Here is a 16,320-nt window from a genome sequence, read left to right on the forward strand (position 1 = left end):
TGCTAGCTTATCTATAAACTATCATCTGAAACAAATATTCCTATCTTTCTAGGAACCTTTCCAAGGATAAAGCAGACTATAAAAGTACATGCAATGTTCACACATTAGTGCCAGGAGCTTCAAGACTCCATCGTAAGTAGTTCGGGTCTGGGGGTTTTTCCTTGTACCTTGTCAGCTTTGTGGCTTCTCACAGCACAGGAGTGTGAAGGGGAATGGCAGCTCATGTTCTCTAATCCTCATGCTAATTCTAAAATATTAGAAGTATTTTATTAGCAGGAAAAAAAGTCAGCCTGGATTTAAGTTATGCTTTTATATATTTATGGCCCCCAATCTCTCATGGAGCAAGCAAACACAAAGCTGCCTCACACAGAGTGTGTCTGGCACACAGCAGTCAGGGATGCATCCTGCAGAAACAACAGGCACTCTGTTCACCCTGAGGAAATTCAGCACCAGGGGGCTGAGTGTGCTTTCTAAACGAGTGGGTTAGCAAATCCTAGCTGCTTCTTTTTCTACTGTTCCAGATGTTTGGATTTTGGATTCTGGCCCTGTTTCTGCTCAGCGCAGCAGAAGGTAAGCATGTGGGGTTAGTGTTTGTATTGCCTTTCTATGCTGCTGTATTTTCCACCTATTCTCTAGGTGTTATTCTACACCCTGGTGCCTTAAAACTTATTTATTGAGGTTAATGTGGTTCACTTTTCCATGTAGGAATGATGAGATGAGAGTGTGAGTGTTGTCTTTTTTCTCCACTCTGGAATTCTGCCGTAAGAGTGAGCAAGAAAAGCTGATGTTTCAGCTTTTCAGCTATCTTAGAACAAAGCTACTGCTCTACTAAACATAGGAAATTATTTATTGTACTCTTATTAATGATGGAAATGGAAAAAAAAAAAAAAAAACCAGGGCAAGGGGAGGAGGCAGTCTAATGAGGGCATAGCTTTGTATTCAGCAGAAGACACTGGCTTGTGTAGTATGACTTCCCATGTGCAGTCAGCTGTTCAGCATAGTCTCAATTTATTGCTGATTATCTACAATATTTTCACCTGGCATTAGGAGAAACTCATCAGCTGTCTCTGCCTTGGGCAAAGCAACAGCTGGGGGAGGGTACCCAAGGATACCACAAAGGAATTCCTCTGAAGACCTTGTTGATGAGAGATAGCATGGCTTCTCTCCTTGGGCTACACTGCAGCCCCTCAAGATCTAGGAAAGGTCAACTGCTGGTCTTGGCTTTCTGCAAACTGTGGGATTTTCTAGGATAAAAAAAAAAGACACCCCCCCCCCCCCTCCCCAGAGAAGCCATGCTCTGAGTTCTGACTACTCCATTTCACTGCTCATTCATACTTTTTTTTTCTTTTTTCTGGTTCTTCATGCTACAGGCAAAGAAGTCTGCTATGATAGGCTTGGGTGCTTCACAGATGATGTGCCATGGTCTGGGACTGTAGAAAGGCCAATCTACAAATTACCCTGGAAACCAGAGAGTGTGGACACCCATTTCCTCCTGTACACTAAAGAGAACCCTGACAACTTTCAAGTAAGAACTGTTGTGGTTTATACATTGGTGTACCACATGCAAAACTTGTAAATAAACACAGATTCCAGCTGTGTTCCTGAAAAGTGTTAAAAATGGCCAAACTCCCACATTATTCAAAAGACCACCTCTTCCAGCTCCTTGGCAGGGTCTCCACTGAGAAGTACTGGGAACTGAGCATTTTGGGGGAAATTTTTTTCCACAGATAAAATGAACGCATGCTGAAGTGTTGCCTGCTCTAAGGTGGGTGTCAAAGTTTACTTTGAATGGAGATACACATGAACCTTCATGTGAATTCTTGCAGATTAGTTCAGCATTGCAAAACTTTTAAACACCTGCACAGATAAGCACGGTTCAGACCTTTGCAATTTTGAAAACTTATTTACAGAAAGTGGATGTAAAGGTTTATTATGTTCTTGTCTATGCTAATTATTTTTTTTTTATATCTACATTAATGTAGGAGGTGTCTGCTGTTAATAAGGCAACACTCAAGGCCTCAAATTTTAAAGCAAACAGGAAGACCAGATTTATTGTACATGGATTTATAGACAAGGGAGAAGAAAACTGGCTGTCAGACATGTGCAAGGTAGGTACCACAGGGATGCCCTCAGTTTGCATTTATAAACACATTCTTATAAATTGTCTGTTTCCTCTATTTCTAACCAATTTTTCTCATGGTATTTGTGGTGATAAGAAAGCAAAAATTAGTTCGCCTGTTCAGATTGTTACCAAATTGAATATGTAGCTTTGCACCTTGAGGAAATAATGAGGTAAAATGCATTCAGCTTTTCTCTTTAGTTGTGGGAGCTCAGTACATCACTCCGGATGTCCAGAGCTACCGAGACAACCCTTGGGGGGCTCGGAAGCCCTGGAATGTTGCCAAAAGTACCTGGTGGCTTGACTTTGATCCTTTTAAAGAAATGACACCTGAGGGTGAAGAGATGAGAGAATTTCATGTCTAAATGGTGAGGGGATGTTATTCACTTGTTAGAACTTAAGTTAGAATGCACTGTACAGGGGGGTTTTATGTATTGTACAGGGGGGTCTAGAATTCTGTGCATGGATCAGGAGTCCCAAGATGGAGGAATTTGGGCGTGCCCTGTCCTTCTTCTTTCTTCTCCTTGGCATCCATGTTCAGGATGATGTTGGCATGTGTGGATTGGTTCATAGAAAGAGTACACTTGCCAACAAGGGCAGAAAGTATTGGGAAGTAAAGGTAAATATCGGATACGTAATTTTCATTATAAAAGAGACAACCGCCTCGTGGGCGGGGGAGAGTGCCTTTGGCTGTCTTGCTGATCAGACCTCGGCTGGACAGACAGAAAATCTTTGTAGATAAGAAATAATAAACTCGACTGAAGACCGAAAGCAAGAGTCCAGACTCCTTCTTCGAGAGCGCGGCCTACCCAGAACCACTTTTTCCCGTGCTGGGGCAGAGACAAGCAACAGCCGACCCCGGCATTTAGTGAAGTGAGTGACAAAAAGATTTGACTCAGTAAGTGCCCTTTTTCTTGGTAAAAATCCCACAAACCCTGGAGTAAGATATTGGCTGGGATCGGGGTGATTCCAGAAATAGCTGCAGACTCAGAGCTCCTGCATCCTATTTCCCCAGCCAAGAGAAGGTTTCTAGATGTGGAAGGGCTATCAGGGAGGTTTGGGCTGCCACATGGGTGCAGGAGGCTGAGCACCTGGGCTGGCCATTGCCAAAAGCTACAAAGACATAAAAATGTACATGCAAAGGGGACCTCAGGGGGAGCATTTCAAACAAAGCTTTCAATCTAGGACTTGCTATGAGCACTGAATGTAGTAAAGCACTCTGCTTTATTGATTTTTGTGCTAATTCCATAAATTGTTTCCTAACTCTCTCCCTATGCAAAGTGCAATTCCAGCTTGTGGCTTTGTCAAGGCCTCCAAACATGATTTAAATTGCAGCTAGAGCTAATGAAAGCCCCTGGTCATGAAGCAGAGCAAAACACTAGTTGATGGCACTTTGAGGATAAGGTTTTTCAACCATTAACAGAAATACAATTTTTTTTAAAATAATATGTTCCTATTTTACTTATGAGAACGCTATGAGGAACAACATGAAACTAAAATCAAGATATTTCACATTTATTGCATCCCCACTGCCTGCTTGTTTTTGATGCTAGATCAAAAGAAAAGAAAAACGATGGATGATTGTTGGATTTGTCAGTTAATAATTTGTTTCAAGTATCAGAAGCAGATTGATGCTTTTATAATTTTCTCTCTTATATTTTGTACTTTAAAATAGAGATTTTTTTCCTGGAACTTCACAATCAATGAGATAGCTCACAATATTTTTTTTTCAGCTTGTGCCTTAAATCCATTTGATCAATTTTCCAGGATGTAGAGACATGAGATAAATCCTTAAATTCTTCATCTATTCCAGTAGCCTGTGTTTTATCACAATACTCTAGTTTATATTTAGAAACAAATTGGTCTCAGTGAATCCTTTCAATAAAGAATAGAGCAAAGGGGATTGTGAATATATCAATCCTCCTATGTGTATCTGTTACTTGTTTTCCTTCCCATTAAGCAACAATCCTATCTGCATATTGATTTTTACCACTTCTAGTATGGTCACTGACACTTTTATTGCCTTTTTTGTCCTTTGTCAGTTGTTGCCATATACTTAAGCTGCTAAAACAAAATACTTTTAGCCAAACAGTCCAGCTCAATGGAGAGCAGTAAAGCTTCTGATTCTGTGGCAAAGCCTCTAAATGCATGTTTCCAAAAACAGCCAGAAATACGAAATGAACGCCAACAGTTTGTACATCATCTTATAAAAACATTCTCTTTCTTACAAATCTGCATCAGAAAACTATTATTGGCTTTTGCTACCAAAAATATTCTAATTGAATTTGAGTAAAAGTAGTACTTTTAAATCACTGAAGTAAATAGGAGCATAAGTAGAGCTCTTATTTAGTGGTACATACCAAGTTTGATTGAAAATAAAAATTGAAAGTTTCATTATTGAGATTGTTTTCCTTTCTGTAAAAAATACTGCTCTGGGTATTTGAAATGATTACTACATTACATATCACCCTCTTTCAGCATTGTGTGATCACACCAACCCCTCTGAGCACACATCCATGCTACAGCTTTGGTTTTCAAGTCATTCTCATACGAGTTCACACCGGTTTTAATAGCTGAGCCACAATGAAAAACATGGACTGATCTCACACTGTGTTTACCACGGTTTTTACTTTTGTTTTGCTAAACAGAGGATGCTTACTGTGGAAGATGTGAACTGCATCTGTGTGAGCTGGAAGAAAGGTGCAAGGTGTCAGTACACCCAGGCAGCCAACAACGTCCGCGTCGTGGGTGCTGAAATCGCTTACTTTATCAATGTCCTCATGGTAAGAGCCTGCTGCTTCTAAAGCTGTACTATAGCACTCATCTGGAAGAAATACAGCTCTGGAACTTGCACAAATGTAGATGTGACCAGCAGAAAATATTGTCCTCTACTCCATAATAATTTGTGCTGAAAACAAACAGCACAATGTTTTTTTTTAAAGGAGAATATTATGTGATAGCAGGGAGGCCTGCCAACTTAAGGAGAGGAAATTCTAAAGGAAATCCTCATAGAACAGCCAGAGTTACTCTGTAGATGTTAACAAATGCAGCGTAAAGCGAAATATGCAGAAATAATAGATATGGCAAACTTCTTTCTCATGGAGAGAGAACCAGTGAGCTCTCAAAAAGACCAGAAAACCAGCTGGCAGCACTGGCTGGGGACAAGCAGGACCCACCAGCTGCCCCAGGGAAAGCTGTGGTGGACAGTGCCCAAACCCACAGGATGTGGCTCCTTTGGCAGCAAAGCTTCGTCTGAAGCCTTCTCTTAATCTAATTGCTTTCAACACAAATTTCCCACAAAAGGACTATAAATAACTAAAACCAGAGAGTGTGCTGGGTCTAGCAATGCTCTGACCCACCTCTCATTCTTCACATCTGCATTACAGCTGCTGAATTCCTGCCCAAAAAGGCTGAAGGCATCTCTCATTTCATGGCCTCCTCCAGCTTTGTAACTAAAAGTGTAACTCCACCAGGTGTAACTCCAGCCAGGAGTAACTAAAAGCTACTGGCTGGCCTATTCTTCCCAGAATGTATTCTTAAGGGAAAGATACAGAGCCTCTCAGGACTCTTGACAGAGCTGTCTGGAGTTATACCAACCCCCAAACCAGGGCAGCAGCTGAATAAGGAGGTTTGGAAAATCTATGTGCTGGACAGAAGTAAGTGGCAAAGAGACGCTGAAATCCTAGAGTAGTTCCTGAGCCAGCAGGCAGTTTTTAAGGGTAGTTTTCCAGCCGCTCTCAAATCCTCCCTGCTGCTGATGCAAAGGGGCATGCAGGTGATGTTTGTTCCTTGCTGTTTTGCCAGGAAGACTACGGGTACTCCCCGGCAGATGTTCACATCATCGGGCACAGCCTGGGAGCTCACGTTGCTGGCGAGGCCGGCCGGAGGCGCCCGGGCATCGGCAGAATCACCGGTCAGTGCCTGCAGCCACCAGAGCCACAGCCACACAAAACCCTGCTACCCGCTCTCATTCCCGCTACGATTGCATCTCCGGGCTGCAGAACAGTCAGGGGCAGTTGGAATGTCATGCTCCTTTCACACTGCACCCCAAGGAGCAGGGCTGTGCTAAGCGGGGGCAAAGAGTGTGATAATTATTTTGCTTGCACATGTGTTACACAGCTAAGGGATTTTCTTGAACATGTTCAGCACTTCCAGAGGTTAAAGCTATGGGTTTGAGCTCCTTATTCATCATGTAGGCAATGCCAAGGGCATTGTGCATTAAGCAGAGTGGCCCTTCATGGATAAAACACAATTTTGGACATTATTAACAAAATCCTTTTCAATTGTTATTTTTCCTTGGGGATTTCAGGCTTGGTGAAATTAATGGTCAACAAAATTCAGTTTAAATGCAAACTCAAAGTAAGCTGCCTAGAGACAAGAAGAGATGCAAGTACAAGGCAGTTAAAACTGTGCAATTTCCAAGACTTTAAAAGCACCTGAAATTGCTGCAGAAATTTGGGAAGCAAATTGATTCCGTTTTCTGCTAGGTTCAAAAGCAAAGCTCATTGCTTCAAAACTAGATGTTTTTTCCAAATCTGACTGGAGCCTGATGTAGGCAGGCAGGTTTCAACACCTCCAAGCAGGGGGTGCTATCAGCACAAATTCCTCTGAGTACTCTCAAGCAAGAGACTCTGGAAACCATGCAGATGGATCAGTTACTTGGGATGCAGACACAGTAACCTCAGTTTGAGTAATGCTATTAAAGAGAATTTCAATTTAAAAAAAACAAACAGTTAATTCCAAGTGTTGGCATTCAAGTATTGCTGCAAGCATGTAAAGCAGTGAAATTTAACAGGCTTCCTTGGAGGAAAGCCATTTGGTAAGAGAGAGCACACATCCTCATTTTATTAATGCCTGTATTACTTAGATGTAAGAATTTCTATTTGTGACATTCATTATATACACTCAATGATATGTGAAATGATTCTACACCTATATTTCTTTGTTCATACGTAACACTGCTCCTTTTCTCTCAGGACTGGACCCTGCCCAACCTTATTTCCAAGGCACTCCAATTGAAGTCAGACTGGATAAATCTGATGCAGAATTTGTTGACGTTATCCACACAGACACAGCTCCCACAATCCCCAACTTAGGTGAGTATGCAGCTCTACTCTACTGATTATTTACTATTTACTGCCGTGCACAGGCAAACTTGGAGCCAGCAGCTACAGGTATGAGACAATATTCATTCAAATCGTGCTTACCCCTGTTTCAAATGCTCCAGGTTTTGGCATGCGCCCAGCCATAGGACATCTCGACTTTTATCCAAACGGAGGAGTGGAGATGCCCGGGTGTGACAAGAACCCTGTTTCACAGATCGTAGACCTCGATGGCATCTGGGAAGGCAAGTGTGTTGTTTGCATTACAAATTCAGGGGAAGCCCTCAAAGTGTAGCCACTTATCTTGCCTTAATTCAGCTGTTTTACATTAGATTTTGTGTATCCACCAGCTGCAGACTGCAGCGAAGCAGTTAAAATGCTCAAAACCCACCGCTTTTCCAGAGCTTATTAAAAAATAAACAAGACAAAGGGTTTGCCTCTGGAAAATGTGTTTCCTCTCAAGGATCTAATATCAGAAACAAAAGTTGCTGGAGCTGTGCCAAACATTTTGAAGGGTTTTTTAACAACACATTGAATTTTGCGTCTAACTGCCCAGCAGCAGCCCTGGTGGAATTGGGCAAAGATGTTCACAGCTACTCCTGGGAGCGTGTCTTCGGCTGAAATTCTTCGGAGACAGAGCAATTAATTCGATTCCTTGTTATTGTAATCCTCTGATTACAATCAGAGTTGCATTGAAGTGATCTCATTGTGCCTATTTTTAGGCAGCTAAAAAAAGATTGGCACGTAGTTGCTCAAATACACTGTTGTTTAACGTGGTTCTAATGAAATCTGTAAGTATCAGAGGATTCCTATGTATATTTCTAAAATTAAATTGCACATAAGAGTAAAAACAAAAATAAATAATCTCGATTTCCGCTGTGGAGATTTTTCAGTACATTATCTTGAGCTCTTTCTTACACTACTGCAAACAACTTTAAACTCTGGGAATCCATTATCTGATTTGTGATCGCTAGCCTTTTACTCCAGGTTTTATTCAATGCAGCTGGAGGCATTACTTTTTCATTCTCGCTCTTTTTTTTTTTTTTTTTTTTTTTGATAGAGCAAACTTGTTATCAATAATGGGGAATTAAAGCACAAAGAAATAACTGCGTAGTATACGGTCTTCTTTTTAACCTGAAGTCAGGAAAATACAGGCAACACAAAGGAAAAGAATATATTCATTATTTTAATTTTAAGAGTCTCCCTTTCTTAAGTACCCCCCAAATAATAATAATTTTGTTTTGAAGCCCTCAGCTGGAGCAAATCAGCACTGCCCTAGGAAGTTCACTGTTAAATACTTTTCATTTGGTTTTCTTTTGTTATGGTAATGAAACTGTTGCCTACAAAAGACCTGCTTCAGGCAGCTCTGGTTTCTATTGTTAAACTCGGTCAGATTGCTTGAATAAGTGGTTTTTTGAGGGACAGGGGCTGGGCTGAGCTGCACAGTCGGTCTCCACAAAGCATTTCAAGTTTACATTTTATACCTGTTGAGCCAGTGACATTCCCTAGGGAATCATTCCTTAGGGTGAGTGCATCAGAAGCAGGTAAGGTTCCAACCCCATCTTTGATTCTCCAAGAACTGAGATCAGGCTCTTGAGGAGGAATGATGCATTTCGTGACATGGGTTTCCTTCCTTGAGTGGGAAGACAAAAGGAGAACCAACCTGGGGACATGTTTTCACAGGAACTCGGGACTTCGTGGCTTGCAATCACTTGCGGAGTTACAAGTATTACTCGGACAGTATCATCTACCCTGACGGATTTTTAGGCTATACTTGTGCTTCATATGATCTTTTTCAAAAAGTAAGTATTTCTCAGAGCTTCGGGATGGACCCTATCGAAAACATTATTTAAAATAAATCCTTTGAATATTTTTTTTTCTTTTCCTTGTCTGGCTGGATAATGTTATTAATAGATGTGTTTGTTTTCACTAGGGAAGCTGTTTCCCATGCCCCGCAGAGGGATGCCCAAATATGGGTCACTATGCTGACAAATTCAAGGACAAGATTAAGAGCGACTTCACAAAACTTTACCTGAATACTGGAGAGGCCAGGGATTTTCCTCGTGAGTTTTGAATGCTTCCATTGCTACATACTCCCCGTGAAATTTTTATTTTCCTGTTTGACAGTTAACTTTAGCAGATGAACAGATCTCATCACAGTGCAAAGTCTCTTCTGTTCTTCATGCTTTTTCCTCCTTTGCCCCACCACTAATGCCAGTCTGGGGCTCTACAGGACAAGAAAATTGCTGACAAACTCTGGAGTTTAGTGAAGGTTACTGAGATGTTTAGAGAACTGCAAGGTTCAAGGAGAAGGGAGGAGAGACAATGTACAGAAGTTGCAGCAAGGGAATTTCTTATTAAATATGAATATTACATCATGGTGGCACTGTTTAAATACAGGAAGAGGGGCCCAGGGAAGCTGGGAAATCTCCATCATTGGAAATGCCCAAAAGTCCATTTGACAAAGGCCAAGAACAGCTGATCACGGCTGGTTTCAGAACTGATGGACAAGATGAGCTCCTTTACAACCTCAGTTATCCTAAATGCCAGCTCTCACAACACATTGCTTAATTTGCCCTTCTAAGAACAAATCAGAATTTTCTTGAGCTCCTTTTGCTAACTGCACTCTACAAGAAAGTTCCCACCCACAAAAATTATTTTCCTGGAGCTTCAGAATTCTTTTGTGCTGTTTAGATTCTGTATCTGTATTTATCCCTAAAACCCTTTTATTTCAACTTCACTCTTCACTTCATGGTCAAAATTCTGTATTGTATTTATTGAGATGTATGTATTTATTGTATGTATTGAGATCTGTATTGGATTTACTACAATATGGATAGTTTTCTCTTTTTTCTCTCTCAGAAAGTAACACAAATATCTTCCATTTCTCATGTTGATCTCATTAGGATATAAAAACAGATTTGACTCACTGTTTTGTATTTTCTGCTCTCAACTATACTCTACAGACATGAAAACAAAACCAAAAAAAAACCCTAGAATTTGATATTTTGGGGACTATTTCTCCTTGAGTACAATCTAAGTAATTCTATTTCTTCTGTGTAGTTTGGAGGTACAAAGTGTCTGTGACCCTCTCTGGACAGAGCAAAGTGTCAGGACGGGTAAATGTTGCCCTGTATGGCAATAGTCGGAACACAAAGCAGCACCAGATCATCAAGTAAGTTAAAATTTCAATAGAAAAGAAACTTTTCTTCTAGAACCCTTAATTTGCACTTGTAATTAATAATTCTGTTTTAATTGATTTTATGAAGTGAGAAACAAAAAAGCATTTCAGGCCCACCTGCCTTTGCTGCCTCTGAAAAAGTGATTTGGGATGAATGACATCAGAAATCTGGCAATAATGTTGCTGCCATATAAATTGAGCATAAATGTTGTCTCTCTGCTGAATTTCTACCCTCTTGCCACCACAGCACAGCCTTTGATAAGACTGGTAATTAACTGTAAATGTTGCCATGCCTCACATCCATAAAATGCTGTTTTTCACAGGGGTACCCTCCAACCAGGCAACACTTACACAGCCTACATTGATGCCGAAGTTAATGTAGGAGAAATCAGCAAGGTTAAGTTTCTTTGGTACAACAACGTGATAAACCCAACTCTTCCTAAACTGGGAGCTGCTACTATCACTGTGGAAGTTGGGGAAAATGGAAAAGAGTGAGTATATCCATGGTGAAAAGCTTGAAAGTTACTGGAGAAGATAGGTGACAAAATTGTAAGTGGAGTGGAAGCCTTTTCACAAGAAAAGTTATTTAAGGCATTAAAAGGACAAGATTCTCAAGGAAACCTTTTCTTTCCTTCCTTTCAAGACACTGTTCATCCATAGTTCTATTCACTACTACTTCACCATTTTGCCTTAAATAGCCTCAAAGAAAAACTGAAAATCTCTCCAGGCTTTAGAAGAACAAACTTTCTGTAAAAAAAATTTCTTTTCTCTGAGGAGAAAAATTAACCCTTGGATTGGCAGCATCGTTCTTCCCAAACTCCTACTACCCACAAAACCAGATTATTTGTGGGTCTGATTCACTGTCAGCTGGAACCAGCCAAGTATTCCACTGGTACTGATGACCCCTAAGGTCATGATTGATTAAAGAGGATGGTGATAATAAACTCACCTTTCCAATGAGGAACACTTGGAACTGCACTGAAAGGTACATATAAAGCTGAGGGAAAGAGGCTGAAATTGATTTCTCTAGACTTTGTGAAGTATGGCTTGGATGTTCACATTATAGAAGCATGGTTTACTGATCCAGTTTCACTAATTTTCCTGGACTTTTAAACATTTCTTCATTTTTTGATCAGTTATTTTATCCACATCATGAGTTGGTATCTAGAACAGGAGGTAGAGTTTAAATTTTATTTATTCTATTTTCAAATGCACAGTTAAAATTCCACCACTTGACAACATGGGAGGTAGAAACAGTTTAAAGCAAAGTGAAATTATTACAGCCAAGCAGCACTTGAACTCACCTTAAGTGGAGGTCCTAAGTCTGGTTGAAGTTCCCAGTCACCAAAGGCACATTGCTGACAAAGTGTATTTCTGTAGATAGGAACTCGCCCTTCTATTGACTTTTAGCCTTTGCACAAATAGTTGTGGTCATCTCTATAGAGATGGTAGCAGAAAATCTGGGGGAAAACCCCAAAACTGTAACATTAAAGTAAGGTGGGCAATGAAGCAGAATGAATAGAGTCTATCAACGCTTTCCCCAGCAGTAACAATTCAAATTTAGAAGCTCAAAATTTGTCCTGTTCAGTTGCCTGAAATGACAGATCAGGTTGTGTTAACATCAAAGTAAAACCACTTGTATAATTTCAACAGCTGCTGACAGCTCAAGGTGCTCTCTCTCATTTCCTTTACCCTCAGGTACCGTTTCTGTGGCTCTGAGACCGTGAGGGAGGATGTCCTGCAGACCCTGACTGCTTGCTAAGAGCACATTTGCATCCCCAAATCCTTGCTACCAATAAAAGCTACTCATACATAAAACACTGGAATCTGCAGTTTTAATACTGGTGGTGTGGGTTGTTTGGGGTGGGGTTTTGCTGGTTTGGGAGGAAGAGGTTAAATCTGTGGATACATCTCTATAAAGAGAATTTTTAGAGTGGCTTTAAGAGTGAATGTGCCCAAAACCTGTTGAGGAATTCCCTTGATTTCAGCCTGTTTCAAAATAATTTCAAGCAAGAGGAAAGGGGGCAGGTAACAGAAAACAAATTCATTTCTGCCCCCATGTAATCCTGCCTCATGTCCCCAAGCATTCTGCTGGACAAGGGGCTGCATCTCCTCTGCTGCCAGAGGAATCTCATCCTCACTGATAAAACCTCACAGAACTGCTGGGGATCTGCTGCTACACACATCTTCTGCTCCTGGGGACCTTCTCTCAGTTTTTCCTGAGGTTCCCCACACTAGGGCACTCTGCTCCTTCTGTCTCTCTGGGTGAGCTTTCCTCACCCAAAACACCCTGTCCTGGAGGACATCAACCCCCCAGCAAGGCTTTAGATTCTGTGTAGTGATGGAGGTGAAAACCAATTTATTTTGTGTTGGAACACTACTTTTCTAATATAGAAAAAAAACCCAGTGTTTTTTTTTGGTTAGACTTCTTTTTGTTGTTGTTGTATTTTGGTTTTTTGTTAATTGAGTGCATTCTGCCAGCTCTCACAGGGTGATGGGAAGGAGAGAGGGGATGTAAATAACAGACAAAGAAACATCAGCACTGAAGATTAGCAACCTATGGGCATGCTCTGGGCTGAAGTAAATTCTTTATATAAAAGCCAAAGTGCTCCTTGCTTTAACACAACTGAAGAGAATATCCTCCAGCAATTTCAGTTTTAGTCAGAGACATGCAGGCTTGCTTTTATGCTTAAAAACCTTCTAAATTGCACTTCTGCTTCTTGCCCAGATTAAAAGGTACTACTTGACTTAGATTAGATTTATGCAAGAAGTTCTGTATTACAGAAGTTCTGTAGGAGTGCTAAACTGGCCCAGGTTGCCCTGAGAGGTGTTAGGTTCCCCATCTCTGGAAATATTCAACACCAGGCTGGTTGAATTTGCTGAATTCCTGGATTATCCCCCCTGTCTCATTCCTTCTCTCCCATGCAGCTCCTCGGGCAGCAGCAAGTGCAGCAGAGTTCTCTCTGTGTGCTTTCCTCCCAGTCCAGAAGGACACTTAAAAGCTGACATTTATTTTGTCTCCAGTTTTTCCTAAATGTGGTCAGTCTTATAGTGGTAGGATAATAGAGTCAGGCCTAATAAATACAAGGATTTGAGTTCTTCGTCCTGCATCGGGCTCTGCTAAATCCAGCTCTGGGCTGCTCCTGCAATGCCTTCCTTGGCTTCCCACGGCTGCAGTTGGGCAGGAGGAAGAGGATCCAGCCACAGGAACAGAGGCTTTCACACTTCATCCAGTCCTTGGAGGAACACACAAACCCTCTCCAGGAATATAAGCAGTTCTGGGTTTATGAATAGCCAGGGGCAGGGGAGCTGGTGTCTGCTATTGGGTTTTCATGTAGCCCCCATCCCTTTGGCATCCCCTGCTCCCTTCTGCCTTCCCTGTTTGTCTCTCCTAGGACTTGGTGGCCTGATCTCAGTGCCTCCTGCTGAGGAAACCTCAACAGGGTTATTAACTTCCTAACACTGCAGAAGAGTTTCTCCTTTGTCTTTTGTTCCATTATGTTGGAATAAGCAGGTTCTTGCCTACACAATTGTTTTGACAGTTATGATATTCTCAGCATTATCCTTTGCCATAGCCACTTCAGCAGCCCGTGTAATTTTAACAAACACCTAACAGAATCAAGACGTTAAAGTTGACAATAGCATAATAAAAAATCTCCTTTTAATAATGAACTGGAGCTGCCGTCATCCTGTTTCAGCAGAGTAAAATCTCTCCCCCCCTCCCGAACACTTTACAAAGCTATTACATAAAATGCAATGTTAAATGAACAACAAATTACTTTCCCTTTAGCTAGCTTTTAATGCTAATGGTGCTATTTATTCCTGACCTTTTGAAATATTAGATTTTTTAAATGACAACATAAAAAGAATTCTTGTTTGAAAACGCGAGCGACTTTAAACCACATGTTATTACTTTTAAGTATAGCATGCACATGCATCATTCATTTCGGTGTCCCATTTAGGGCTAATTGGTATATATTTCAGTTGACATATATTGTTCTCCTGCAAACGTGTCAAATTCCTTAACGATGGCGGTGACAAAAGCAGAATGCTTGAGATATATAAATTACGCTCTTTACCATATAATCATTCTTATCTATTGGGAATGGTATTTGTGACAAACTATGGTCAGAAATACACAGCAAATTGATTTTTTTTTTTAACTTTAATATCCCACCATTCACGGCAAGTCTTTGATTGCATCCTTAAATGTAGAAATGTTTTGATTTTTATCTGCATCGTTTTGCGGCTTTTGAAAAGCTCACTTTATTTATTAAAGGAAGAGTAGCACAGCGAGGATCTTAAAATGTATCTTTTGTTATCAGCATAAGAAAAAAAAAATGGGCTGTAATTGTGGATATAGAGTGAGTAATTTGGTGAAAAACGCTTTGTGCTATAGTTAAGGTTTTACAGTTCCTGCCAGAAATTACTATTATTTTGCTGGTGGGCAGCATTGCAAGAAGAATTTTAAATATTTTAAATATGGGAACAACTTGGGCCACGTATTTCCATTACATTTTAGACTGCTGCGTGCGATGCTCTTCTCCCCTTTACTACAAATCATCTTAGAATTAGACAAAAACAATAAAAATTGAAGATTTCATGTGACTTTAATTATTACTGCAGTGCTCATTGTTGTCTTTAGACAATGCTGTCCACAGTCATTACTTTGCTCCATAAATCAGCAGCATAATGAGGTTCTATCTTTCAAGAAATATTTGAGTGTATCTTAATTTGGCATTGATGAATTCTCCTTCCCAAATCTCTGGAGGGTTTTTTTTAATCCAGTTTGTCATGTTAGAGCTTTCATCACCCAGCCCCAGCTGGCAGTATTATGGCTGTATATTTATTTCCATACCTTCCTGGGATGTGTCCTCAGAGGTTGCAAATAGGACTTTTATGATGTTATGCCTTGAAGGCTGTTTTTTCTTGATTGGAGTGTAATTCCCAAACTGTTTTGCCCCACCCTCATCCTTCAGAAATATATACCATGTGTGGTTGTAAAAAAGTGTGGAAAAATAAGGTTAAATTTGTTAACATTTTGTTTCTGATATAAACTGGAAGCAGTTTCTTTGACAAAAGAGATATTCACTGGAAAAAAATGCCATTTTCTGCCAAAGAAATTATGTAATAATTTCAGATACCATTTTTATTCTAAAATTTGAAGACAAGAGAAAGGTAATTCAAAAAAGGTCAGCAGAGGGCAGAGGAAGAAAGGAGAGGGTTGATGTGATGCTCCACAGCTCTAAATCAAAAAATATGAATAGTGCCCTGCGTGACACTTCTAAACTTTGCTTGCAGACAAACATAAACAAGAAGCAAAGTACTCTTTAAATTAGTCTAAATGTCGTGTTCAATTACACAGTAACAACTGGGTGGCTACTGCACTTGCTATCACTTTGATGACTTATATTTTGTCAGACCTAAAGACAAAAGTTGCATTCAAGTCCTTCTTTGTGCTCTGGCCCATGGAATTATTGTTGTGTGTTTATCCTAAGATATTACCTTTAATTGCCTTAAGTAGATAACAGCTTCACATCTAACCAATTAGGGAGGTGAAGGGGAAAAAAAGGGATCTACACCTCCACAGTAATGCACTGGTTCAGCTAATAATTCACATTACTGTAATTTAGCATACAATTTATATAACCTAAGTGTCAATTCCATATGAAAAATAACAGCAATGAACATTTCTGGTGGCTTGGGGTGTGCAGTTTCAGAGGATGGATTCTCTGGGAGTCCAGATTATCCTCTTTGGAAAGTGAGTGCAGCCCTAAGTGCAGCACCATTTCTCACTCAGAAGAGGTTCTTCATGGAGGAGGAATATATGCAGTCACCTCCTTAATTACATGGGGTGCAAAACACAGGCTAAGCTTGTCCTGCCTGGGGTGATGGAAGAGCAGGAGCCACCCCTTCCT

The 16,320-nt window shown here is 40.5% G+C and overlaps 1 protein-coding gene across 2 annotated transcripts; it reads left to right on the forward strand.

The window, feature by feature from the left end:
• The first annotated feature begins 118 nt into the window (after positions 1-118).
• Positions 119-12,222, forward strand: LOC135306841 (pancreatic triacylglycerol lipase-like). 2 transcript variants are annotated; one of them, XM_064431416.1, is made up of 13 exons: positions 119-132; positions 522-570; positions 1,371-1,525; positions 1,983-2,108; positions 4,768-4,902; positions 5,924-6,032; positions 7,096-7,215; positions 7,347-7,466; positions 8,905-9,023; positions 9,155-9,284; positions 10,285-10,396; positions 10,726-10,893; positions 12,101-12,222. In XM_064431416.1, the coding sequence occupies exons 2-13, from the start codon at positions 522-524 to the stop codon at positions 12,162-12,164; spliced, it is 1,407 nt and encodes a 468-aa protein (XP_064287486.1). In that variant the 5' UTR covers positions 119-132; the 3' UTR covers positions 12,165-12,222. The 2 variants fall into 2 exon arrangements, with proteins under 2 accessions (XP_064287486.1, XP_064287485.1); XM_064431415.1 differs by lacking the exons at positions 119-132; positions 522-570 and adding an exon at positions 1,121-1,203.
• Positions 12,223-16,320: the final 4,098 nt, after the last annotated feature.

Source organism: Passer domesticus, chromosome 8, assembly GCF_036417665.1.
Source record: "Passer domesticus isolate bPasDom1 chromosome 8, bPasDom1.hap1, whole genome shotgun sequence".
Classification (NCBI taxonomy): Eukaryota; Metazoa; Chordata; class Aves; order Passeriformes; family Passeridae; genus Passer; species Passer domesticus.

What these genes read in the sequence shown, in the direction of transcription:
- LOC135306841 (XM_064431415.1), top strand. Translation starts at nt 1,143, where the DNA reads ATGAGAGATAGCATGGCTTCTCTCCTTGGGCTACACTGCAGCCCCTCA. An exon ending in GGGCATCGGCAGAATCACCG is followed by an intron (nt 6,033 to 7,095) that starts GTCAGTGCCTGC and finishes CTTTTCTCTCAG; the next exon opens with GACTGGACCCTGCCCAACCT. An exon ending in GTTGGGGAAAATGGAAAAGA is followed by an intron (nt 10,894 to 12,100) that starts GTGAGTATATCC and finishes CTTTACCCTCAG; the next exon opens with GTACCGTTTCTGTGGCTCTG.